Below are 20,663 nucleotides of genomic sequence, written 5' to 3'. Positions count from 1 at the left end.
CTCTGGGAGTTGGTGATGGACAGGGAGGCCTGGCGTGCTGCGATTCATGGGGTCGCAGAGTCGGACACGACTGAGCAACTGAACTGAACTGCACTGAATTCCTTGTTGGTTGCTTCATTTCCAGATCTCTTCTCCCATTTTGAGGTTTGTCTTTTCATTTTGGTTATGATTTCCTTTGCCATGCAAAAGGAAAGTTTAAGTTTAATTAGCCCCGTTTGTTTATTTTTGGTTTTTATTTCCATTTACTCTAGGAAGTGTATCAAAAAAGATCTTGCTGAAATTTATGTCAAAGTATGTTCGGTGCATGTTTTCCTCTAAGAGTTGTATAGTGTCTAGTCTTACATTTAAGCCTTCAGTCCATTTTGAATTTATTTTTGTGTGTGGTGTTCAGAAGTGTAATAATTTCATTCTTCTACATGTAGTTGTCCAGTTTTCCCAGCACCACTTATTGAAGAGACTGTCTTTCTCCATTGTGGATTCTTGCTTCCTTTTTCACAGAGTAGGTGACCGTAGGTGCCTGGGTTTATCTCTACTTTCTATCCTGCTCCATTGGTCTATATTTCTGTTTTTCTGCCAGTATTCTGTCTTGAATACTGTAGCTTTGTATTCTAAAGTCAGGGAGCCTGATTCCTCTAATCTAGAGACTGTCACACTGAGTGAAGTAAGTCAGGTAGAGAAAGACAAATATCATATTATACCGCTTATATGTGGAATCTAAAAAAGGGGGATACAAAGGAACTCTATTTCTACAAAACAGAAATAGAGATACAGATGTAGAAAACAAATTTACAGTTACCAAGACGTAATGAGGGAGGCATAAATTGGACGATTGAGATTGACATATACACACTACTATATATAAAATAGGTGACTATAAGGACCTGCTGAATAGCACAAGGAACTCTACTCAGTATTCTGTAATGACCTATATGGGGAAAGAATCTAAAAAAGACTGGATATATGTATATGTATAACAGATTCACTTTGCTATACACTTGAAAATAATACAACTTGTGAATCAGATCAACTATTAATATATCACCCAAATATTTTTAAGTGGTGGGGGGAAGGAAGGCTCAATGCGGATAAACCACAGGAATGTATAGATTTTTCTGCTTAATCTAGATAGGAGGGAGGAAGAGAATTAGGCACACACATAAAATTTCCATTCCTCACACTTCTCACCAGTTGAAGGTTTATTTTTGTATGAATGAAATGTGTCTTGTATTTGATTAAATGGACTTTCAGAGTACTGTTTGCGCCGAAAATATGTTCATTCATGTTAGGAAAAGTCAGTTTTAGATCTCCTTCGACATTTCTTTGTGTTTAAAAGCAGAACATGGATCTGGAGGCAGGGTACCTAATTGCCAATCCTAGTTTCACTACCTAACCTAACCTAACCTCTCTGTGCCTGTAAATCAGAGAAAAATAATATACCTAACTCATAGGGCTATTGTGAGGATTAAATAAGCTAATAGAAAGTGCTTGGAATAGAGTTTAGCATACAGTAAACGTTAATTACTATTATTATCATCAATTAAAATTGTTTGGATTTTGCATTCCTCAGAGCAGCTGGCACCAAAAAAAAAAGAGCCCCATTCTTCATGTAACACTCTATTGGAACTTGATTTTCTAGCTTATAATGGCACATCCTCTGCTTTATTTCATTTTGTTATTGTTTTGTTTTTTGCCTCTACTATTCTTTTGGGACAAGAGGCAGATGGTTACATTCAAGGTTCAGTTATATAAGCTTTGTATAGTACACATAAATAGAACTTGTGTGTAATTACAGTCTTAAATATAAGGTATGCAGTGCTCGTAGATAGCAACCATATTGCAGGATGAAGGGAAGTGGCCTTGGGTCATGTTGTGATAATCAGTGTTAACATATTAAAGTAACTGAGTCCATTTTAGCGGTTTTTTATTTTTCTCTTACAGAGTATAGAGTTAAACAAGGCCTACATTTAACGTTGTGTGTTGGTCACTCAGTTGTGTCCGACTCTTTGAGACCCCATGGGCTGCAGCCCACCAGGCTCCTCTGTCCATGAAATTCTCCAGGCAGATACATTTAATATTGTTGCATATATTTTAAAAATTAATATATTCAATGCCTAACAGTAAAAAAATTAACTGAGTCCATTTTAATGGAATTTGTTTTCATGTAAATGGATATTAATTTGGGAACTAGAAATAAATAAGGATTTATCAGGAGTGGGTTACCCGTAAGACAGGCTATGTGTGTGTGTGTGTGTGTGTGTGTGTGTGTGTGTGTGTTAGTTGCTCAGTCATGTCCAACTGTCTTGGCAAGTCCAACCCATGGACTTGCCAGGCTTCTCTGACCATGGAATTCTTCAGGCAAGAACACTGGAGTAGGTTGCCATTCCCTTTTCCTGGGGATCTTCCTGACCCAGAGACTGAACCTGGTTCTCCTGCATCATAGGCAGATTCTTTATCATCTGAGCCACCAGGGAAGCCCAAGACAGGCTAAGATTAGTTAAATATTTACCCCTTTTAAAAGCAAAACTTACTTCAGCCATTTAGATAAGAACTCTTTTTTAATGCAGTTCCCTGGCTAAGGGGCTCACCCATCCAAGCCCCCTCCTCTAGAGAAAGTCATCGTCTTTGCATAGGTCAGTGCCCTTGACCATGAATTTTCCACCTCAGTCTTAGCCCCTCACCACCACTCAGTACGTCCCTGCTCCTCAGCCAGGCCCACTCATCCCCAGTGTCAAACCCTCCCACCGCGAATGGAGGCCGGGGATTCTCAGGTTTTTACGAGCCTGCACGCACCTCAGGCACCTCCTTACTCCAACAGAAGCCTGGCCTCCTGGGCGCTCTACTGCCACTCCTCACTGCTGTTGTCTTACAGCAATTGGTGGGGTCACTTCATACTCCACACTGATGCTCCCAGACAATCACCCCTCCACTCTCAGGGCCGTTTGGCTAGACCACTTCACCCAGCATGGTCTCCTCCTCTGCCCACTGCCCAGCCCTTTGCTTCATCGCAGGCTTTACCACCTGACACACATCCATCTTCTCCGTTCTAATTCCCCACTGTTATCTCGAGTGACTTCTCACACATAGCGCCTCAAGTTCTCAGACTCAAACGTGTCTGACGACTTCCTTCCCTCCTTAGTCACCCCTTGGACTTCGCCAGCTCCCATAACTGCCTTAACCACAACTAGAATTCCTCCCTTCCTGCCTGTGTAACTGCTCCACTTTGACCTCTCTCTCATTCCATCTGAACTTTCCACCCACTGACTCTTCATTTATTTTTATGGAAGATTTCACACGGGTCCAGAAGTAGAGAGAAGGTGTGTCTGTTTTATCTATTGTCAAGATAGGTACCAACTTCATAGGTAGAACTGTGAACTTCCATTAAGAAACACCCTTTGGGACTTCCCTTGTGGACCAGTAAGACCCTGCTTGCCAAGGCAGGGGCCATGGGTTAGAGTCCTGCTCCAGGAAGATTCCACATGCCTCGGGGCAACTAAGCCAGTGCAGCGCAACTACTGAGCCTGTTCTCTAGAGCCCGTGCTCCGCAACAAAAGGAGCTACCTCAGTGAGAAGCCGATGCACCACATGAAGGATAGCCCCCACTCCCCACAACTAGAGAAAGCCTACGTGCAGCAGTAAAAGATCCAGAACAGCCAAAAATAAGTAAGCCAATAATTGTTTAAAATATACACCTCTCGACTTTTTCATGCTTGCTCAGTCGTGCCCGACTCTTTGTGACCCCATGGACTGTATGTAGCCCGCCAGGCTCTTCTATCCATGGAATTTTCCAGGCAAGAATACTGGAGTGAGTTACCATTTCCTCCTCCAGGGGATCTTCCCAACCCGGGGATCAAACCTGCGTCTTCTGTGTCTCCTGAATTGGCAGGTGAGTTCTTTACCAGCCAAGCCACTGGGGAAGCCACACTCTGTACTTTTAAGCCCCCTAAATATTTGTATGCCAACTCTTGCAGACACTGCTCTAGGCATTGAAGGTGGACAGCGGTGAACAACACAGCCGAAAAGCTCCTGCTTTCACTGAGCATTAGCCCTCTCCATTTTACTTGCTTCTTGAGTCAGAATCATCCTCCAGCACTTTATGTTCTTGCTTGTACTCTAAACTCCTTTGCCCTCTTGCTTTGTCACTGCATGCATCTCAGTGTGAGCTATCTGCTTACAGGCAAGTTGTGCTTCAAGGTGAAACACAAGGGCAGATTGCTCACCCCAGTTTTGGGTGGATATTCACTCACTCGGCAGTTCTATCTGTTTCACCGGGAACTTCACACCCCGACTCTCTTCAATAGCTTCTTTTTTCAACTCTTAATTTCTCAAAAATGAGAAATAACCTGGATCCCTAACATACATGCATGCTCAGTTGCTTCTGTCATGTCCAACTCTTTGCCACCCTGTGGACTGTAGCTCTCCAGGCTCCTCTGTCCATGGGATTCTCTAGGCAAGAATACTGGAGTGGGTTGCTATGCCCTCCTCCAGGGAATCTTCTTGACCCAGGGATTGAACCCACATCTCCTGTGTCTCCTGCACTTCACGCTGATTCTTTACCCGCTGAGCCACCTGGGAAGCCCTAATTACCTCAATTCCTAATATCCAGAGAAAGCATTATAATAACAACAGTTCACAGTAATTGAAGCATATTATGTGTGTTGTACATATTTTATATGTGCCACCTCAGTTAATCCTTAAAACCATAATCTAAAATGCTTATACTGATACTGAGCACATTGAGCTCAATAATTATTGCCTATTGTTTTTGTCATTAAATTAAGAAACCAGTGTTCCACTCAGTTACTGCAGCATCATAGTCCAGCCCCATCAGGTCATCTGCTGTTTCCTGCTCCTTTTTAAAAAATTAATTTATTTTTAATTTTATTTTTTTTAATTGGAGGATGATTGTTTTACAGTGTTGTATTGGTTTCTGCCATTACAACAACGCGAATCAGTCATATATATATATGTATATATATATGTATCCCCTCCCTCTTGAGCCTCCCTCCCCCTTCCTGTCCCACTTCTCCAGGTCATTACAGAATGCCATGCTGGGCTTCCTCTGCTATATAGCAGTTTCCCACTAGCTATCTGTTTTCCACATGGTAGTGTATATCCGTCAATGCTATTTTCTCAAGTCGTTGTATTCATCCTGCCCTCACCTTCCCCTATTGTGTCCATAAGTTCGTTCTCTACATCAGTGTCTCCGTTTCTTCCCTTTTAATAGGGTCATCAGTACTATTTTTCTAGATTCCATATGTATGAGTTAAAATATGATATAGTTTCTTGCTCTTTCTGACCTTGTTGTTCAGTCGCTAAGTCACGTATGGCTCTTTGTGACTCCGTGGACTACCGCACACCAGGCTCCTCTGTCCTTCACTATCTGCCAGAGTTTGTTCAAATTCATGTCTGCTGAGTCAGTGATGCTATCTAACCCTTCCTAACCTTTGCTATCCAACCCTTGCTATCTAACTGATGCTTCAGCCCTTCCAATGAATATTCAGGGTTGATTTCCTTTAGGGTTGACTGGTTTGATATCCATGCAGTCCATGGTGGGAGGTGTAATGGTTCAGTTCAGTTCAGTTCAGTTCAGTCGCTCAGTCGTGTCCAACTCTTTACGACCCCATCAGTCGCAGCACGCCAGGCTTCCCTGTCCATCACCATCTCCCGGAGTTCACTCAGACTCACGTCCATCGAGTCCGTGATGCCATCCAGCCATCTCATCCTGGGTCATCCCCTTCTCCTCCTGCCCCCAATCCCTCCCAGCATCAGAGTCTTTTCCAATGAGTCAGCTCTTCGCATGAGGTGGCCAAAGTACTGGAGCTTCAGCTTTAGCATCATTCCTTCCAAAGAAATCCCAGGGTTGATCTCCTTCAGAATGGACTGGTTGGATCTCCTTGCAGTCCAAGGGACTCTCAAGAGTCTTCTCCAACACCACAGTTCAAACGCGTCAATTCTTCGCCGTTCAACCTTCTTCACAGTCCAACTCTCACATCCATACATGACCACAGGAAAAACGATAGCCTTGACTAGACAGACTTAGTCAGCAAAGTAATGTCTCTGCTTTTGAATATGCTATCTAGGTTGGTCATAACTTTTCTTCCAAAGAGTAAGCGTCTTTTAATTTCATGGCTGTAGTCACCATCTGCAGTGATTTTGGAGCCCAAAAAAATAGTCTGACACTGTTTCTACTGTTTCCCCATCTATTTCCCATGAAGTGATGGGACCAGATGCCATGATCTTCGTTTTCTGAATGTTGAGCTTTAAGCCAACTTTTTCACTCTCCCCTTTCACTTTCATCAAGAGGCTTTTCAGCTCCTCTTCACTTTCTGAGTTAAATTCACCCATTCCAGACCATTTTAGTTCCCTGATTCCTAAAATGTCGATGTTCACTCTTGCCATCTCCTGTTTGACCACTTCCCATTTGCCTTGATTCATGGACCTAACATTCCAGGTTCCTATGCAATATTGCTCTTTACAGCATTGGACCTTGCTTCTATCACCAGTCACATCTACAACTGGGTATTGTTTTTGCTTTGGCTCCATCCCTTCATTCTTTCTGGAGTTATTTCTCCACTGATCTCCAGTAGCATATTGGGCACCTACTGACCTGGGGAGTTCCTCTTTCGGTATCCTATCATTTTGCCTTTTCATACTGTTCATGGGGTTCTCAAGGCAAGAATACTGAAGTGGTTTGCCTTCACGTGCTAGTAAAGTAAAATACTCCAAGCTAGGTTTCAGCAATACATGAACCATGAACTTCCAGATGTTCAAGCTGGATTTAGAAAAGGCAGAGGAACCAGAGATCAAATTGCCAACATCCACTTGATCATCGAAAAAACAAGAGTTCCAGAAAAACATCTATTTCTGCTTTATTGACTATGCCAAAGCCTTTGACTGTGTAGATTACAATAAACTGTGGAAGATTCTGAAAGAGATGAGAATACCAGACCACCTGACCTGCCTCTTGAGAAACCTATATGCAGGTCAGGAAGCAACAGTTAGAACCAGACATGGAACAACAGACTGGTTCCAAATAGGAAAAGGAGTACGTCAAGGCTGTATATTGTCACCCTGCTTATTTAACTTCTACGCAGAGTACATCATGAGAAACGCTAGACTGGATGAAGCACAAGCTGGAATCAAGATTGCCGGGAGAAATATCAATAACCTCAAATAGGCAGATGACACCACCCTTATGGCAGAAAGTGAAGAGGAACTAAAAAGCCTCTTGATGAAAGTGAAAGAGGAGAGCGAAAAAGTTGGCTTAAAGCTCAACATTCAGAAAACGAAGATTATGGCATCTGGTCCCATCACTTCATGGGAAATAGATGGGGAAACAGTGGAAACAGTGTCAGACTTTATCTTTTTGGGCTCCAAAATGACTGCAGATGGTGATTGCAGCGATGAAATTAAAAGACACTTACTCCTTGGAAGGAAATTTATGACCAACCTAGATAGCATATTCAAAAGCAGAGACATTACTTTGCCAACAAAGGTCCGTTTAGTCAAGGCTATGGTTTTTCCAGTGGTCATGTATGGATGTGAGAGTTGGACTGTGAAGAAAGCTTTGATGCTTTTGAAGAATTGATTCTTTTCAACTGTGGTGTTGGAGAAGGCTCTTAAGAGTCCCTTGGACTGCAAGGAGATCCAACCAGTCCATTCTAAAGGAGATCAGCCCTGGGATTTCTTTGGAAGGAATGATGCTAAAGCTGAAACTCCAGTACTTTGGCCACCTTATGTGAAGAATTGACTCATTGGAAAAGACTCTGATGCTGGGAGGGATTGGGGGCAGGAGGAGAAGGGGACGACCCAGGATGAGATGGGTGGATGGCATCACTGACTCGATGGACGTGAGTTTAAGTGAACTCCGGGAGTTGGTGATGGATAGGGAGGCCTGGTGTGCTACGGATCATGGGGTCGCAAAGAGTCGGACATGACTGAGTGACTGAACTGAACTGAACTGAGGATTGTCATAGCTTTCCTTCCAAGGATCAAGCGTCATTTAATTCCGTGGCTGCAGTCACCATCTGTGGTGATTTTGGAGCCCAAGACGTACTTCACTCTGTATAACGGGTTCTAGGTTCAGCCACCTCCCTACAACTGACTCAAATTCATTCCCTTTTATGACTAATATTCCATTGTATATATGGACCACATCTTCAGTATTCATTCATCTATCAGTGGACATCTGTGATCAGAAATCTGTCAACGAACAAAAGCCCAGGGCCAGATGGCTTCCTGCCCCTTTGGTGCTCACTCTTGTTTCCACACTGTGCTTGCCCTGCCTTTGTTCGTATCACTCTCCCTCCTCTAGCCTACCCGTAGCTTCTTGCTTATGGATGAAGATTCACTGTTAGGTGTTCTTTCTCCCAAAGGTCTTCCTTGACCATCGCCTACCCCACACACAGCATGTTTACGTCCCTCTTTTGTCCCGTGTTACACACATGTGTATTGTAGCACTGTATCTCTCGGTATGACTTTCTCCAGGGTAAATGGGAAAAAATTCTCTTTTACTGCCTGCCCTTCAGTACTTCATCTAATCTACACACAACCCAGTGAGGTGGATGGTGGTCACCTCGTTTGGCAGCTGAGAAACCTCATAATGGAAACTCTTAGCTGCCTTTCCCCAAGACACACCGCCAGTGAAGATCAGAGCTGAGATTCCATCAGCAGGTCAGTTGTGTCTGACTCTGTGCGACGCCATAGACGGCAGCCCACCAGGCTCCCCCGTCCCTGGGATTCTCCAGACAAAAACACTGGAGTGGGTTGCCATTTCCTTCTCCAGTACATGAAAGTGAAAAGTGAAAGTGAAGTTGCTCAGTCGTGTCCGACCCTCAGCAACCCCATGGACTGCAGCCCACCAGGCTCCTCCGTCCATGGGATTTGCCAGGCAAGAGTGCTGCAGTGGGGTGCCATTGCCTTCTCCAGTGCATGAAAGTGAAAAGTGAAAGTGAAGTTGCTCAGTCGTGTCCGACCCTCAGCGACCCCATGGACTGCAGCCCACCAGGCTCCTCCGTCTGTGGGATTCTTCAGGCAGGAGTGCTGGAGTGGGGTGCCATCGCCTTCTCTGATCAGCAGGTCTGCTTTGATCTAAATCAGCCTGTGTTCTTTCAACTACACCTACTTCACATTCCTAAGTTGAAACCATCTTTTAGAAGCTGCTGTTTGTTTTCATGGGTGCTCCGGTCGTTATGCAAGCATGGTTTTACTTTGAATTTGATTTCTGTGTGGCGGGTGCCCAATGAATGTACTCTCTCATTGTCATGCAAGCGCACTTTTCTTGGACCAGTTTCACACACTGGCCACATTCACAGGTACATTTTGCTCTGTCACCATATGTTCCTTTTTTCTTGCCATTCTTTCTTGAAATAAAATCTTTCCAACTGATTTCTAATCAACAACCATTTTTTTTAAACTAGGAACCATTTTTTTGGTAATATTTCTTAAAACCTCAAAGTCATATAGTCACTTTGTGACTTCTGTGTTGGCGTTTTCTTTTCTGATTATTGAATGTGCCTCCCGAAGTTAAAATTGCCTGATCCATAACTACTAGGTCAGATTTTCAAGTAATTGCACTGGTCATTTAAAATCGTTTTACTCGCTTTTTCTCCACTTCCCAAGCTTTTGGCACCAAGGATGGGGGAAGGGATAGTCAGGGAGTTTGGGATGGACATATACACACTGCTATGTTTAACATGGGTAACCAACAAGGACCTAATATATAGCACAGGGAACTCTGCTCAATGTTATGTGGCAGCTTGGATGGCAGGGGAGTTTAGGGGAAAATGGATGCACGTATATGTGTGGCTAAATCCCTTTGCTGCCCACCTGAAACTTTAACAACGTTGTTAATAGGGCTATACCCCAATACAAAATAAAAGGCTTAATTAAAAAAAAAAAACAAACACGTGCCTTGTAGTTTGCAAACTGCCCTTAGCTAAACAGCTGCCAATTTGCTTGGGTGGAGAGCAAGAGTACCCAGCTTCAGGTGAGAGAGGCAGTGTGAGTGGAACGCTACAGGTTCCACAGGCCTGGATGGGACTGTGGCAGGCAGCACCACAGTTCGAACACCAGCTCTACTCTGGAGAAAGAAATCAAGGATGCCAAATGAAAAATTCTCTGTTAACAGATGTCACTCTTTCACAAAGCTAAAATTGGTAACAGGTGTTAAGTGTATGAGTGCCTACAGAGGAGTGAGTTGGATTACAGTATGTTAACGTACACCTAAATGCAGTTGTGCTATCTTCATTAAGGCTTCAATCTGAATTGAATCTGAATCTGAGCCAAGACAATTGTACTCTGAAAAATATATCCTTGTGCAAAGCTAGGTCAATGAATATACCAGGATTCCTGAGTAGGGAACAACAGGCATATGTGTGTGTGTATGTATGTATTGTATTTATATATCCGCATACAATGCTAATATATCACTGCCAAATAAAAGCACACATATATGCTTTTATGTATATATAAATGTATGTATGTATTTAACTTGTCATTAGAGATTGAAATAGATTTTCATATCTTCAAAAACACTCAGTGTTGGTCGAACTTATGGTGTAAAACCCTGGATTTGCCACTTTGTCATTGTCACTTGGGGTCAGTCACCCTTAATTCAGCTTCCTGAATTCTCATCTCCCCTCCAGTTCTGCCACTCAATAAAAGAAGAAAAACAGAGACAGAAGGTGCATACACCTATAATCAGAGGGAAAAAAATAGGTCAAATTCCTCCTGTCATATGATCTTCCTTTAACAGGCTTCTCCCACCCACTCCGCCTTTCCTTTTGTGCGTATGTGTGTGTGTGTGTGGTACGTTCTCTTACTGTGCTTTTTACCACGGGCCCTTTAAGCAAGACCAACTGAGCAACTGTCACAGGGGCTGCAACTGTCATAGATTCTGCAAGTTTGCTTCTGGATTCTTAAATACATCTAGTTCAAGAAAGGCTTAAGTATTAATCATGGCTTCTAATTCAAACCCAGCCTCTGAGGATGGTTTTCAAGGTAAGAAATCGATCGTGGTGTGTGGGGGGCAGAGAGAGGGGAAGGAGGTTCATGCCCTAGCCTTAGCAGAAAGTGTTTTATGCTGAGATATGTTTATGATGAGAGATGACTACTAACCCATAGTTAGTAATGTACACGGTATGCTGAATACTCAAGGACTTTTGGCCATGTTTGAGATGGTTTTTCAGCAATACCAACGCCATTAAACCCCTTTACCTGTGTTTCTCGTATCTTGTCAGCTGACAGGGATTGTCAGCTTCAGTTTTGACTCCAGAATGCAGATTTTTCTGAGCAAAGTTAATAAAACTGATGCCTCCATGTTTTAAGAAACCATCTTACAGTTCAGGCTCTCATATGTTAAATGTTTATCAAAGCTACAGATACCAGAACAAATTCTCCTTGATATATGCTTTTAGGTATACTTCATCTGATAGTATTCTCAGAAAAATAGTCATAATTTACTAACTTGTGTACATCTAAGAAGTGACCTTTTTAATGATTTAGACAATATGATCTAAGTTATTCTTTTCTTGGAAGTTTTACCCCAAGTCTTTATTTCAGCTCCAGTATGCTGCTCTGCTCGTTACAACCTAGCATTTTTGTCCTTTTTCGGTTTCTTCGTTCTCTATTCATTACGGGTGAATCTGAGTGTTGCACTAGTGGACATGGTGGATTCAAACACAACTGCCAAAGATAATAGGACGTCCTACGAGTGTGCAGAGCATTCTGCTCCCATAAAAGTTCTTCACAACCAAACGGTGAGTGCTGTTTTTTCAAACAGATGATCTTAATCGTGAAATACTTCCAGGTAAACATATTGGAAAACATTGAATTTGTACGTCCTACAGAAACACAGATTCTTTCTTCATGTAAACCCTGAATGATTTTCTTTTGTGTTTTCCCAGTGACTGGTTAGCTGCTGCCACTGCACCCTGATCTGTTTGAAAAGTAACTTTTGAGTTTCCTCCATAAACATGCCATCCTTAAAGAGAATTTAGAAAAACCTGTCTGGCATACTGGGAAATTAGATTGTTTTAGATGTTGCTAAATAGTTTTTATGGGAACAATGTTTAATAGCTGTACTCTTTAAAAGGTTCCTGTTGCAGGAGAACTTTTTAAATTTTATTTATTTATTTTTGGCTACGCTGGGTCTTGGTTGCTGCGTAGACTTTTTTCTTCTTCCAGCAAGTGGGGGCTCCTCTCTAGTTGCAGTGAGCAGGCTTCTCATTGTGGTGGCTTCTCTTATTGCAGAGCAAGGGCTCTAGGGTGCACGGGCTTCAGTAGCTGTGGCACGTGGGCTCAGTAGTTGCAGTTCCCCAGACTCTAGAGTACAGGCTCAGTAGTTGTGGTGCTTGGGCTTGGTTGTTCCACGTTATGGGGGATCTTCATAGGTCAGGGATCAAGCATGTGTCTCCTGCATTGTCTGGCTGATTCTTTACCACTGATCCACCAAGGAAGCCCTTTGTTGCAGGAGAATTTAAACAATCTCAACTACAAGGGTGAAAAATAAGAATTCATCAATTTCTTTTCAAAAATCTATAACATGTCTCACCTAAGCTACTTAGATCATTTTGCCCCCCACGTATTCTAGTGGTATTGATGAGTGCTTGTTCAGAATTGAGTTTTACACATATTAAACGTTTTATTTTGCATGGAGACAATACACGGGGGACAGGCTGGTGTCTTTTTATAAGCATATTTTTATCCATCTTCAGTGCTTATCAAGGAGCCAGATCCCATGTTAGGTGAGTCTTCTCTGCCATTTGCAGATGAGAAGACTTCCCTCTTCTCAAACAGGGAAGAGGGTTTCTGCCCCCAAACAAGCACATGTAGGAAAATAATGACATCTTTACATTGGACTTTGATAATGCTACTGAATACATGTTAAGGGTACATATCACCCACTTTCCCTACCTCAACCTGTAACTGCTAGATACTTTATGAAGCCCTGGAATTTCAGAGAAGCTACAGAAACATAATTATGGGTTTGCTTTGTATTCCTTTCCACAAATTCTTCTGATAATTCAACTACTTGAAAAGTTTTAGTCACTAATCATGTCCAACTCTTTGCAATCCCATGGACTCTAGCCCACCAGGCTCCTCTGTCCATGGAATTCTCCAGGCCAGAATACAGGGGTGGGTAGCCATTCTTTTCTCCAGGGGACCTTCCCAACCCAGGGATCAAACCGAGGTCTCCTACATTGCAGGCAGATTCTTTAGCATCTGAGCCACCTATCTGCCTTATATGCACAGTAAAAAGAAATCCTGAATGGTTCTTAACACATGGGTTAGGTTACATGGCTACGTGTACTAAAGATTCAGATACCCAGTTGTCAAATCTTCATATTCGGACTTCCCTGGTGGTGCAGTGGATAGGGATCTGCCTGCCAATGCAGGACACAGGTTCGATCCTTTGTCCTGGAAGATTCTACATGCCATGGAGCAAATTAGCCCGTGGGCCACAACTCCTGAGCCTGTGCTCTGCAATAAGAGAAGTCACTGCAATGAGAAGTCCATGCACCGCAGCTAGAGAGTAGTCCCTACTCGATGCAACGAGAGAAAGCCCATGCATAGCAACAAAGACCCAGCACAACCAAAAATATAAACTAATAAAATTTTTAAATCTTTGTATTCACCTTACTGTGTGTTGCTGCTAGTTAAAAGACCTTCCCTACTCACATGAAGTTTCTGGCTTGGTTTAAATTCTTGCTCTGTTGTACTGCTCTGTATCTTTGTTTAAGTGCTTGCTCTGAAATGAGGAGACATTATATTTTTGCATGCTAGTAGCTAACATTAAGTGGTTACTTAGTATGTGTCAGGCCTTATTTTATGTGCCTTTTCCATTAAATCTTCCCAGATTACAAATCCAGTAAGTAACACAGCTGGCCTTGAACCCAGTCCTAGCTCTAAAGCCTGGCTTAGCCTCTGAAGTATCCTGATCAGTAACTTTCTGGATCAACTCTCTGCCTTTTTTGAGCCTTCTTTGTCACAAAACATCTACAATTCATCCCATGGTCTAGTTTTATAAAATAGCAAGCATGCCTGCACATTATGACTTTCAGTGATTTTCCGTTCACTCCTAGAAACTGCATGTCTGTATCACATTGATTCACCCACCCAAGAGGAAGTCTGCATGTTCTTCAGCCTCCATCAGTGGTTCTGGGGAGTTTCCTGGTAGTCCAGTGGTTAGGACTTGGTGCTTTCACTGGTATGGCCTGGGTTCAGCCCCTGGTCAGGGAACTAAGATCTCACAGGCCTCACAGCCAAAAAACAAACGAACAGGAAAAAAAAGAACAGTGGTTCAAAATTACATTTATGTGTACTCACATGCCAATAAGAGAAAGGAGCCATTTTATCAAGATGTTAAAAGGCTGGGTTTTTAAAAAATTTTTTATTTGGTGGAAATTTTCTTTACAATGTTCTGTTGGTTTCTGCTGTACAACAGTGGAAATCAGTCATAATTATATATATATCTGTAGCCTCCCTCACCTCCCCCCATCCCACCCCCTCTAGGTCATCACAGAGTGCCAGGGTAGGCTCCCTGTGTTCCGTAGTGACTTCTCACTAACTGTTTATTTTACACGAGTGTGTATATATGTCAGTGCTACCTCCTCCATTCATTCCCACCCTCACTGTCCCCTGCTGTGTCCAGAAATCCATCCTCTACTAGTTTCATCAGTACTGTTTTTCTAGTTCCCATATATATATGTTAATTGTTTTTCTCTTTCTGACTTACTTCACTCTCTATAACAGGCTCTAGGTAGAAACCTCAGGCACTGTTAGTGGGAATGTAAACTGATGCAGCCATTGTGGAGAAGAGTGTGCAGTATTCCTTAAAAAAAAAAAAAGAGGACTAAAACTACCATATGACCCAGCAATCCCACTACTGGGCATATACCCTGAGAAAACCACAATTCTAGAAGACATGTGCACCCCAGTGTTCACTGTAGCGCTATTTACAGCAGCCAGACGTGGAGGAAACGTCCAAGTCCACTGACAGATGAATGGATAAAGCTGTGGTACTTGAACACGAAGGAATGTTACTTAGCCATAAAAGACTTTTTTTTTTTTCCTATTCTTTATAGGGTAAAAAGTACCGGTGGGATGCAGAAACTCAAGGATGGATTCTCGGGTCTTTTTTTTATGGCTATATCATCACACAAATTCCTGGAGGATATGTTGCCAGCAGAAGTGGGGGGAAGCTGTTGCTAGGATTCGGGATCTTTGCTACAGCTATCTTCACCCTGTTCACTCCCCTCGCTGCAGATTTCGGAGTCGGAGCCCTCGTTGCACTCAGGGCACTAGAAGGGCTAGGAGAGGTATGCTTTTTTCTCTTTTATTTTCCTTCTTACCCCTTCTCACTTTCTTATCTTCTTAAAGATATCATTCTTTGGTATGAACATGAGCCCCAAGAAATAACACTGAAAGATGATAAGGGCTTATTTTTTAACTAAAAACTGATTAAACCATAAAATAACGTGAGTAGATTTTTGTTTGTGGTCGATGAGCTCTCCAGTGGAAGCACTCCAAAGTTAGAAGCTTTGCTCAAAGACCAGAGAAAACATTTTGTAGGGGACACTTCACAGCTCCCCCTGCTCCCTCCTACTGAGGAGATAAGGAAGTGAAAAAGTGTTAGTCTCATTCAGGCCTTAAATAAAGTAGATGAGTAAAGTTAACACTGAGAGGAATCCCTTTATATCTGTGTAGGAAAAACACTGACTGGAGTAGTAAAATCCAGTCATATAATAATAGCTAGAAAACTTTGGAAATTGCCAAGTGCTATTTACATTTAAGCTTTGGTCACTCACCTGAATGATCCTTATCAAATAGAGGTGTACCAAATAAACTCTTCTTGATTACAAAATAAAACTAGCCCCCTAATACCAGGTTCCTCTTCTCCTTACATAAGTAAAATGCCTGTTTTACAGATAAAGACATGGAAGTTCTAAGAGGTTAACTAATCTTTCTGAGGCTACAACAGCTAGTGAATGGCCAAGGAGAGCAGTGAATCTACCACTTTGAATCTACCAGAGTCCACTCCTTCCTGTTCCCTGTAGCATCTCTTCCTCTCCCAAGTCTCTATGGACCTCCCTCCTTTCAGTGTTCTGTTACTTCTCCATTATCAGTAATTGGTATTTTTTTAAGTCAAGGTGTAACAGATATACAATATTATGTAAATCTCAGATGTACAACATAGTGATTCAAACAGTAAACTGTGGAAAATCCTGAAAGAGATGGGAATACCAGACCACCTGACCTGCCTCTTAAGAAATCTGTATGCAGGTCAGGAAGCAACAGTTAGAACTGGACATGGAACAACAGACTGGTTCCAAATAGGAAAAGGAGTACGTCAAGGCTGTATATTGTCAGCCTGCTTATTTAACTTATATGCAGAGTACGTCGTGAGAAACGCTGGGCTGGAAGAAACACAAGCTGGAATCAAGATTGCCGGGAGAAATATCAATCACCTTAGATATGCAGATGACACCACCCTTATGGCAGAAAGTGAAGAGGAACTAAAAAGCTTCTTGATGAAAGTGAAAGAGGAGAGTGAAACAGTTGGCTTAAAGCTCACCATTCAGAAAACGAAGATCATGGCATCCAGTCCCATCACTTCATGGGAAATAGATGGGGAAACAGTGGAAACAGTGTCAGACTTTATTTTGGGGGGCTCCAAAATCACTGCAGATGGTGACTACAGCCATGAAATTAAAAGACGCTTACTCCTTGGAAGAAAAGTTATGACCAACCTAGATAGCATATTCAAAAGCAGAGACATTACTTTGCCGACTAAGGTCTGTCTAGTCAAGGCTATGGTTTTTCCTGTGGTCATGTATGGATGTGAGAGTTGGACTGTGAAGAAAGCTGAGTGCCGAAGAATTGATGCTTTTGAACTGTGGTGTTGGAGAAGACTCTTGAGAGTCCCTTGGACTGCAAGGAGATCCAACCAGTCCATTCTAAAGGAGATCAGCCCTGGGTGTTCTTTGGGAGGACTGATGCTAAAGCTGAAACTCCAGTACTTTGGCCACCTTATGCGAAGAGTTGACTCATTGGAAAAGACTCTGATGCTGGGAGGGATTGGGGGCAGGAGGAGAAGGGGACGGCAGAGGATAAGATGGCTGGATGGCATCACTGACTCGATGGACGTGAGTTTGAGTGAACTCCGGGAGTTGGTGATGGACAGGGAGGCCTGGCATGTTGCGATTCATGGGCTCGCAAAGAGTCGGACACGACTGAGCGACTGAACTGAACTGAACTGATACTCCATTTGTAACGTTTATAAAATATTATATTCCCTGTGATATATAATTTCCTGACAGCTTATTTATTTTATACCGAGTAGTTTATATTAATAGCTCTTAATCCCCTACTCCTATCTTGCCCTTCCACTAATTGGCATTTACTAGGCTAATTATGACCAGAAAACTTAAAAAAAAATACCATAAACACTCTAATTGAGTGTTTTTTGGTAGGACCCTTTTTCCTGTTGATAAGATTGAATTTGAATTTTCTTCTAGTATCCCACAGTATTAGATCAGTATGTTTAAGTTATGTATTGGTTACATTTCCATTTCATTCAAGCCTTAAATAAAGTGAAAGAAAGTGAAGTCGCTCAGTTGTGTCCGACTCTTTGCGACCCCATGGACTGTAGCCTACCAGGCTCCTCCTTCCATGGGATTTTCCAGGCAAGAGTACTGGAGTGGGTTGCCATTTCCTTCTCCAGGGGATCTTCCCAACCCAGGGATCGAACCTGAGTCTCCCACATTCCAGGCAGACGCTTTAACCTCTGAGCCACCAGGGAAGCCCTTAAAAAAAAAAAAAAAAAAAAAAAAAAAATATATATATATATATATATATATATATATATATAATGTATTGAATGATGATATAAAGGGATTCCTCTCAATGTTAACTTTATTTAAAGTAGATGAGTAAAGTTAACATTGAGAGGAATCCCTTTATATCATCATTCAATACATTCTTTTATATTTTTTATAACCCTTACCTTACAGTCCTCAAACCAGTTGACAGAATCCACAAATCTTTGTTCAGATTTTTAAAGTACTTCACTATGAGGTATTTTCACTCAACACTGTAAAGGCATGTCACTCCACGAAAGGTAATTCTGGTTTGAGTCTTATCCAGAAATTTTTCTTGCAACAAAATACTCAACTGAATTTAAAACATTAACGAAACTACTTTGTATTTCATCAGAAATGCCTTTTTCCCTTCTCAGGGTGTCACATATCCAGCCATGCATGCCATGTGGTCTTCATGGGCTCCCCCTCTTGAAAGAAGCAAGCTTCTGAGTATTTCATATGCAGGTGAGATAACCGTTTTTATAAAGATTTTTGCTACAGTTTGTTATTTACACATCAACCTTGGGGGAAAGGTATACACCAGAGTCATGTAATGTCAAATGTTTCCTTTGGGGAAAAATAAAGTTTTGAGGATATAACTTACTTATTAATGGTTTTCCTTGGCTCACTAGCATATAGCAATGTGGCATAATTGACTGTTGTCATTTTCTCCATCTGCCATCCTTTATTTCAAACCATGTTGCCTTTTTAGATGTTGGTATAGAGAATGCTTTAACAAAACAAAATCCCTGAAAAGCTGGAAAATTGAATACTTGTGTCCTTAAATTGTGATTTCTGGTTTGATCATCTCATAAACATGTCATGACTTTCAATCCCTCCCTTCAGACACTTTTTTTTCCCCCCTATGCATTATTTTCTGTCATTTGATCTATAGGTAAGATAGCATGAGCTTTATATGTGAATTATAATTCCTCCAGCTCACTGGAGGAATGAAAACTTTTGATCTCACTGCTTTTAAATACAGTGGTTGAGAAAGACCTCTCTTGCAGTGGCTTTTAAGCTAAAATCTAAAGAATGAGATGAACCAGTCATGCAAAGAGCAAAAAAGGAAAGCATTCCAGCCAATCAGAACAACATGTACAAGGACTGACAGGCAGGAAGTAACATAGTTTCAAAGCAATGAGAAACACTGTAGGTGTCTGCTGCTGCTAAGTCACTTAAGCCGTGTCCAGCTCTGTGCGACCCTATAGACGGTAGCCCACCAGGCTCCCCCGTCCCTGGGATTCTCCAGGCAAGAACACTGGAGTGGGTTGCCATTTCCTTCTCCAATGTATGAAAGTGAAAAGTGAAACGGAAGTCGCTCAGTCCTGTCCGACCCTCAGAGACCCCATGGACTGCAGCCTGCAGGCTGCTCCCTCCATGGGATTTTCCAGGCAAGAGTACTGGAGTGGGATGGGTTTAGAGAAATAGACAAGAGCCAGATTACATGAAGGCCTACAGGTCACAGGGTGTTTCTTCTCCAAAAGGCAATGGGGAAATATTTTGCATGAGAGATATGATCTCATGTACATTTTAAGAAGGTTCCTTATTTTTTTTTTTTTTTAAGAAGATTCTTACAGCTGTGTGGAGATCGCTGTAAAAAATCTGATAAGAAGTTCAAGAAGAGGCACTATCTGTGATTCTCCTTTGCCTATTAAATAAAGTCTGAGCTCAAATGAGGGGTCACAAGTCTTTGTGGTCATTACCACTTCCTTTTAGCCAGCCTAGCCCCTGGCACATAGTGCCTGGCAGGGAGCAGATATTCAACCACTGTTCAACCTGTTTGTCTAGCCTTTCTCTTCCTTCCCTTCACCCAGCTGAAGTTCCCAATCCCACTTGCCGCTTTCCTGCTTCCATTCCTACTCACCCTGTTACCTCGACCTCTCCATCTTCTTTCTTATGGGACCAGATGTTGGTCATCTTTTCAAAGTCCCACCACGACCTCTTAACGTCTTTTCCTGACCTCTAGAGGTCAGAGGTTATCTGTCCTACCTTTGAACTTTCATATTGCTCTGTGATACTCAACACTCTCTAACATGTAATAATTATTTGTTTATATTTACTTACTCTATAAGACTAAAACTTGAGACCAGAAACAATGTCTGATTATTTTAGCTTACACTATACCTACTAAGGTGTCTTCTGTTTGTACTAAATACTAAATACTAAAATGAGTTTTAGTACTTATTTATCTGATACAAATGTATGTAATGTATTTGGAGCAAATTAGATTACTGAAAGCTTTGTTCATTTTCCATCAGATGTGCTGCAGTAGGTTATGTTTAGAGATCATCTTTGAGCCTTTCCCCCAAACACTTGGCTTTCTAACACATTTACTAGTAATGTGGCATTTACTAGCTCATGTTATAATAGGTCTTCAGTTGATTGATGCCTTCTAATTCAGCAATAGCTATATAATTGTAACTAATGTAACTATATATTAATGTATCTATTTTACATATGATGAGTTTTCTAGTAAATGATCCCTTAAGAGAATGGATTATTTATATTTACATGTGACTAACTCAACTCCTCTGGCTTCCCTGGAGGCTCAGTGGTAAGGAACCTGCCTGCCAGTGTAGGAATGGAGTTCTATCCCTGGGTCAGTAAGATCCTCTGGAGAAGGAAATGGTAACCTGCTTTGGTATTCTTGCCTGGGAAATCCAGTGGACAGAGGAGCCTACATGGCGGGCTACAGTCCATGGGGTCACGAAAGAGTCGGACATAACTTAGTGACTAAACGACAAACTCAGCTCCTATGAGATTTTCTTTTTAATTCATGTATTTATTGCTGCACTGAGG

General features: G+C 42.0%; 1 protein-coding gene across 2 annotated transcripts in view; it reads left to right on the top strand.

Moving 5' to 3' along the window:
- SLC17A5 (solute carrier family 17 member 5) overlaps positions 1-20,663 on the top strand; it is a 76,808-nt gene that overhangs the window by 4,830 nt on the left and 51,315 nt on the right. For both annotated transcript variants that reach the window (XM_052645749.1, XM_052645750.1), the window contains exons 2-4: positions 11,563-11,759; positions 15,087-15,320; positions 18,239-18,326. In XM_052645749.1, the coding sequence (XP_052501709.1) occupies positions 11,563-11,759; positions 15,087-15,320; positions 18,239-18,326 (519 nt within the window). The remainder of the gene's footprint in view (positions 1-11,562; positions 11,760-15,086; positions 15,321-18,238; positions 18,327-20,663) is intronic.

Source organism: Budorcas taxicolor, chromosome 9, assembly GCF_023091745.1.
Source record: "Budorcas taxicolor isolate Tak-1 chromosome 9, Takin1.1, whole genome shotgun sequence".
NCBI lineage: Eukaryota > Metazoa > Chordata > Mammalia > Artiodactyla > Bovidae > Budorcas > Budorcas taxicolor.
Note: the sequence above shows the minus strand (reverse complement) of the source record. Positions and strands in the feature narration are given on the sequence as shown.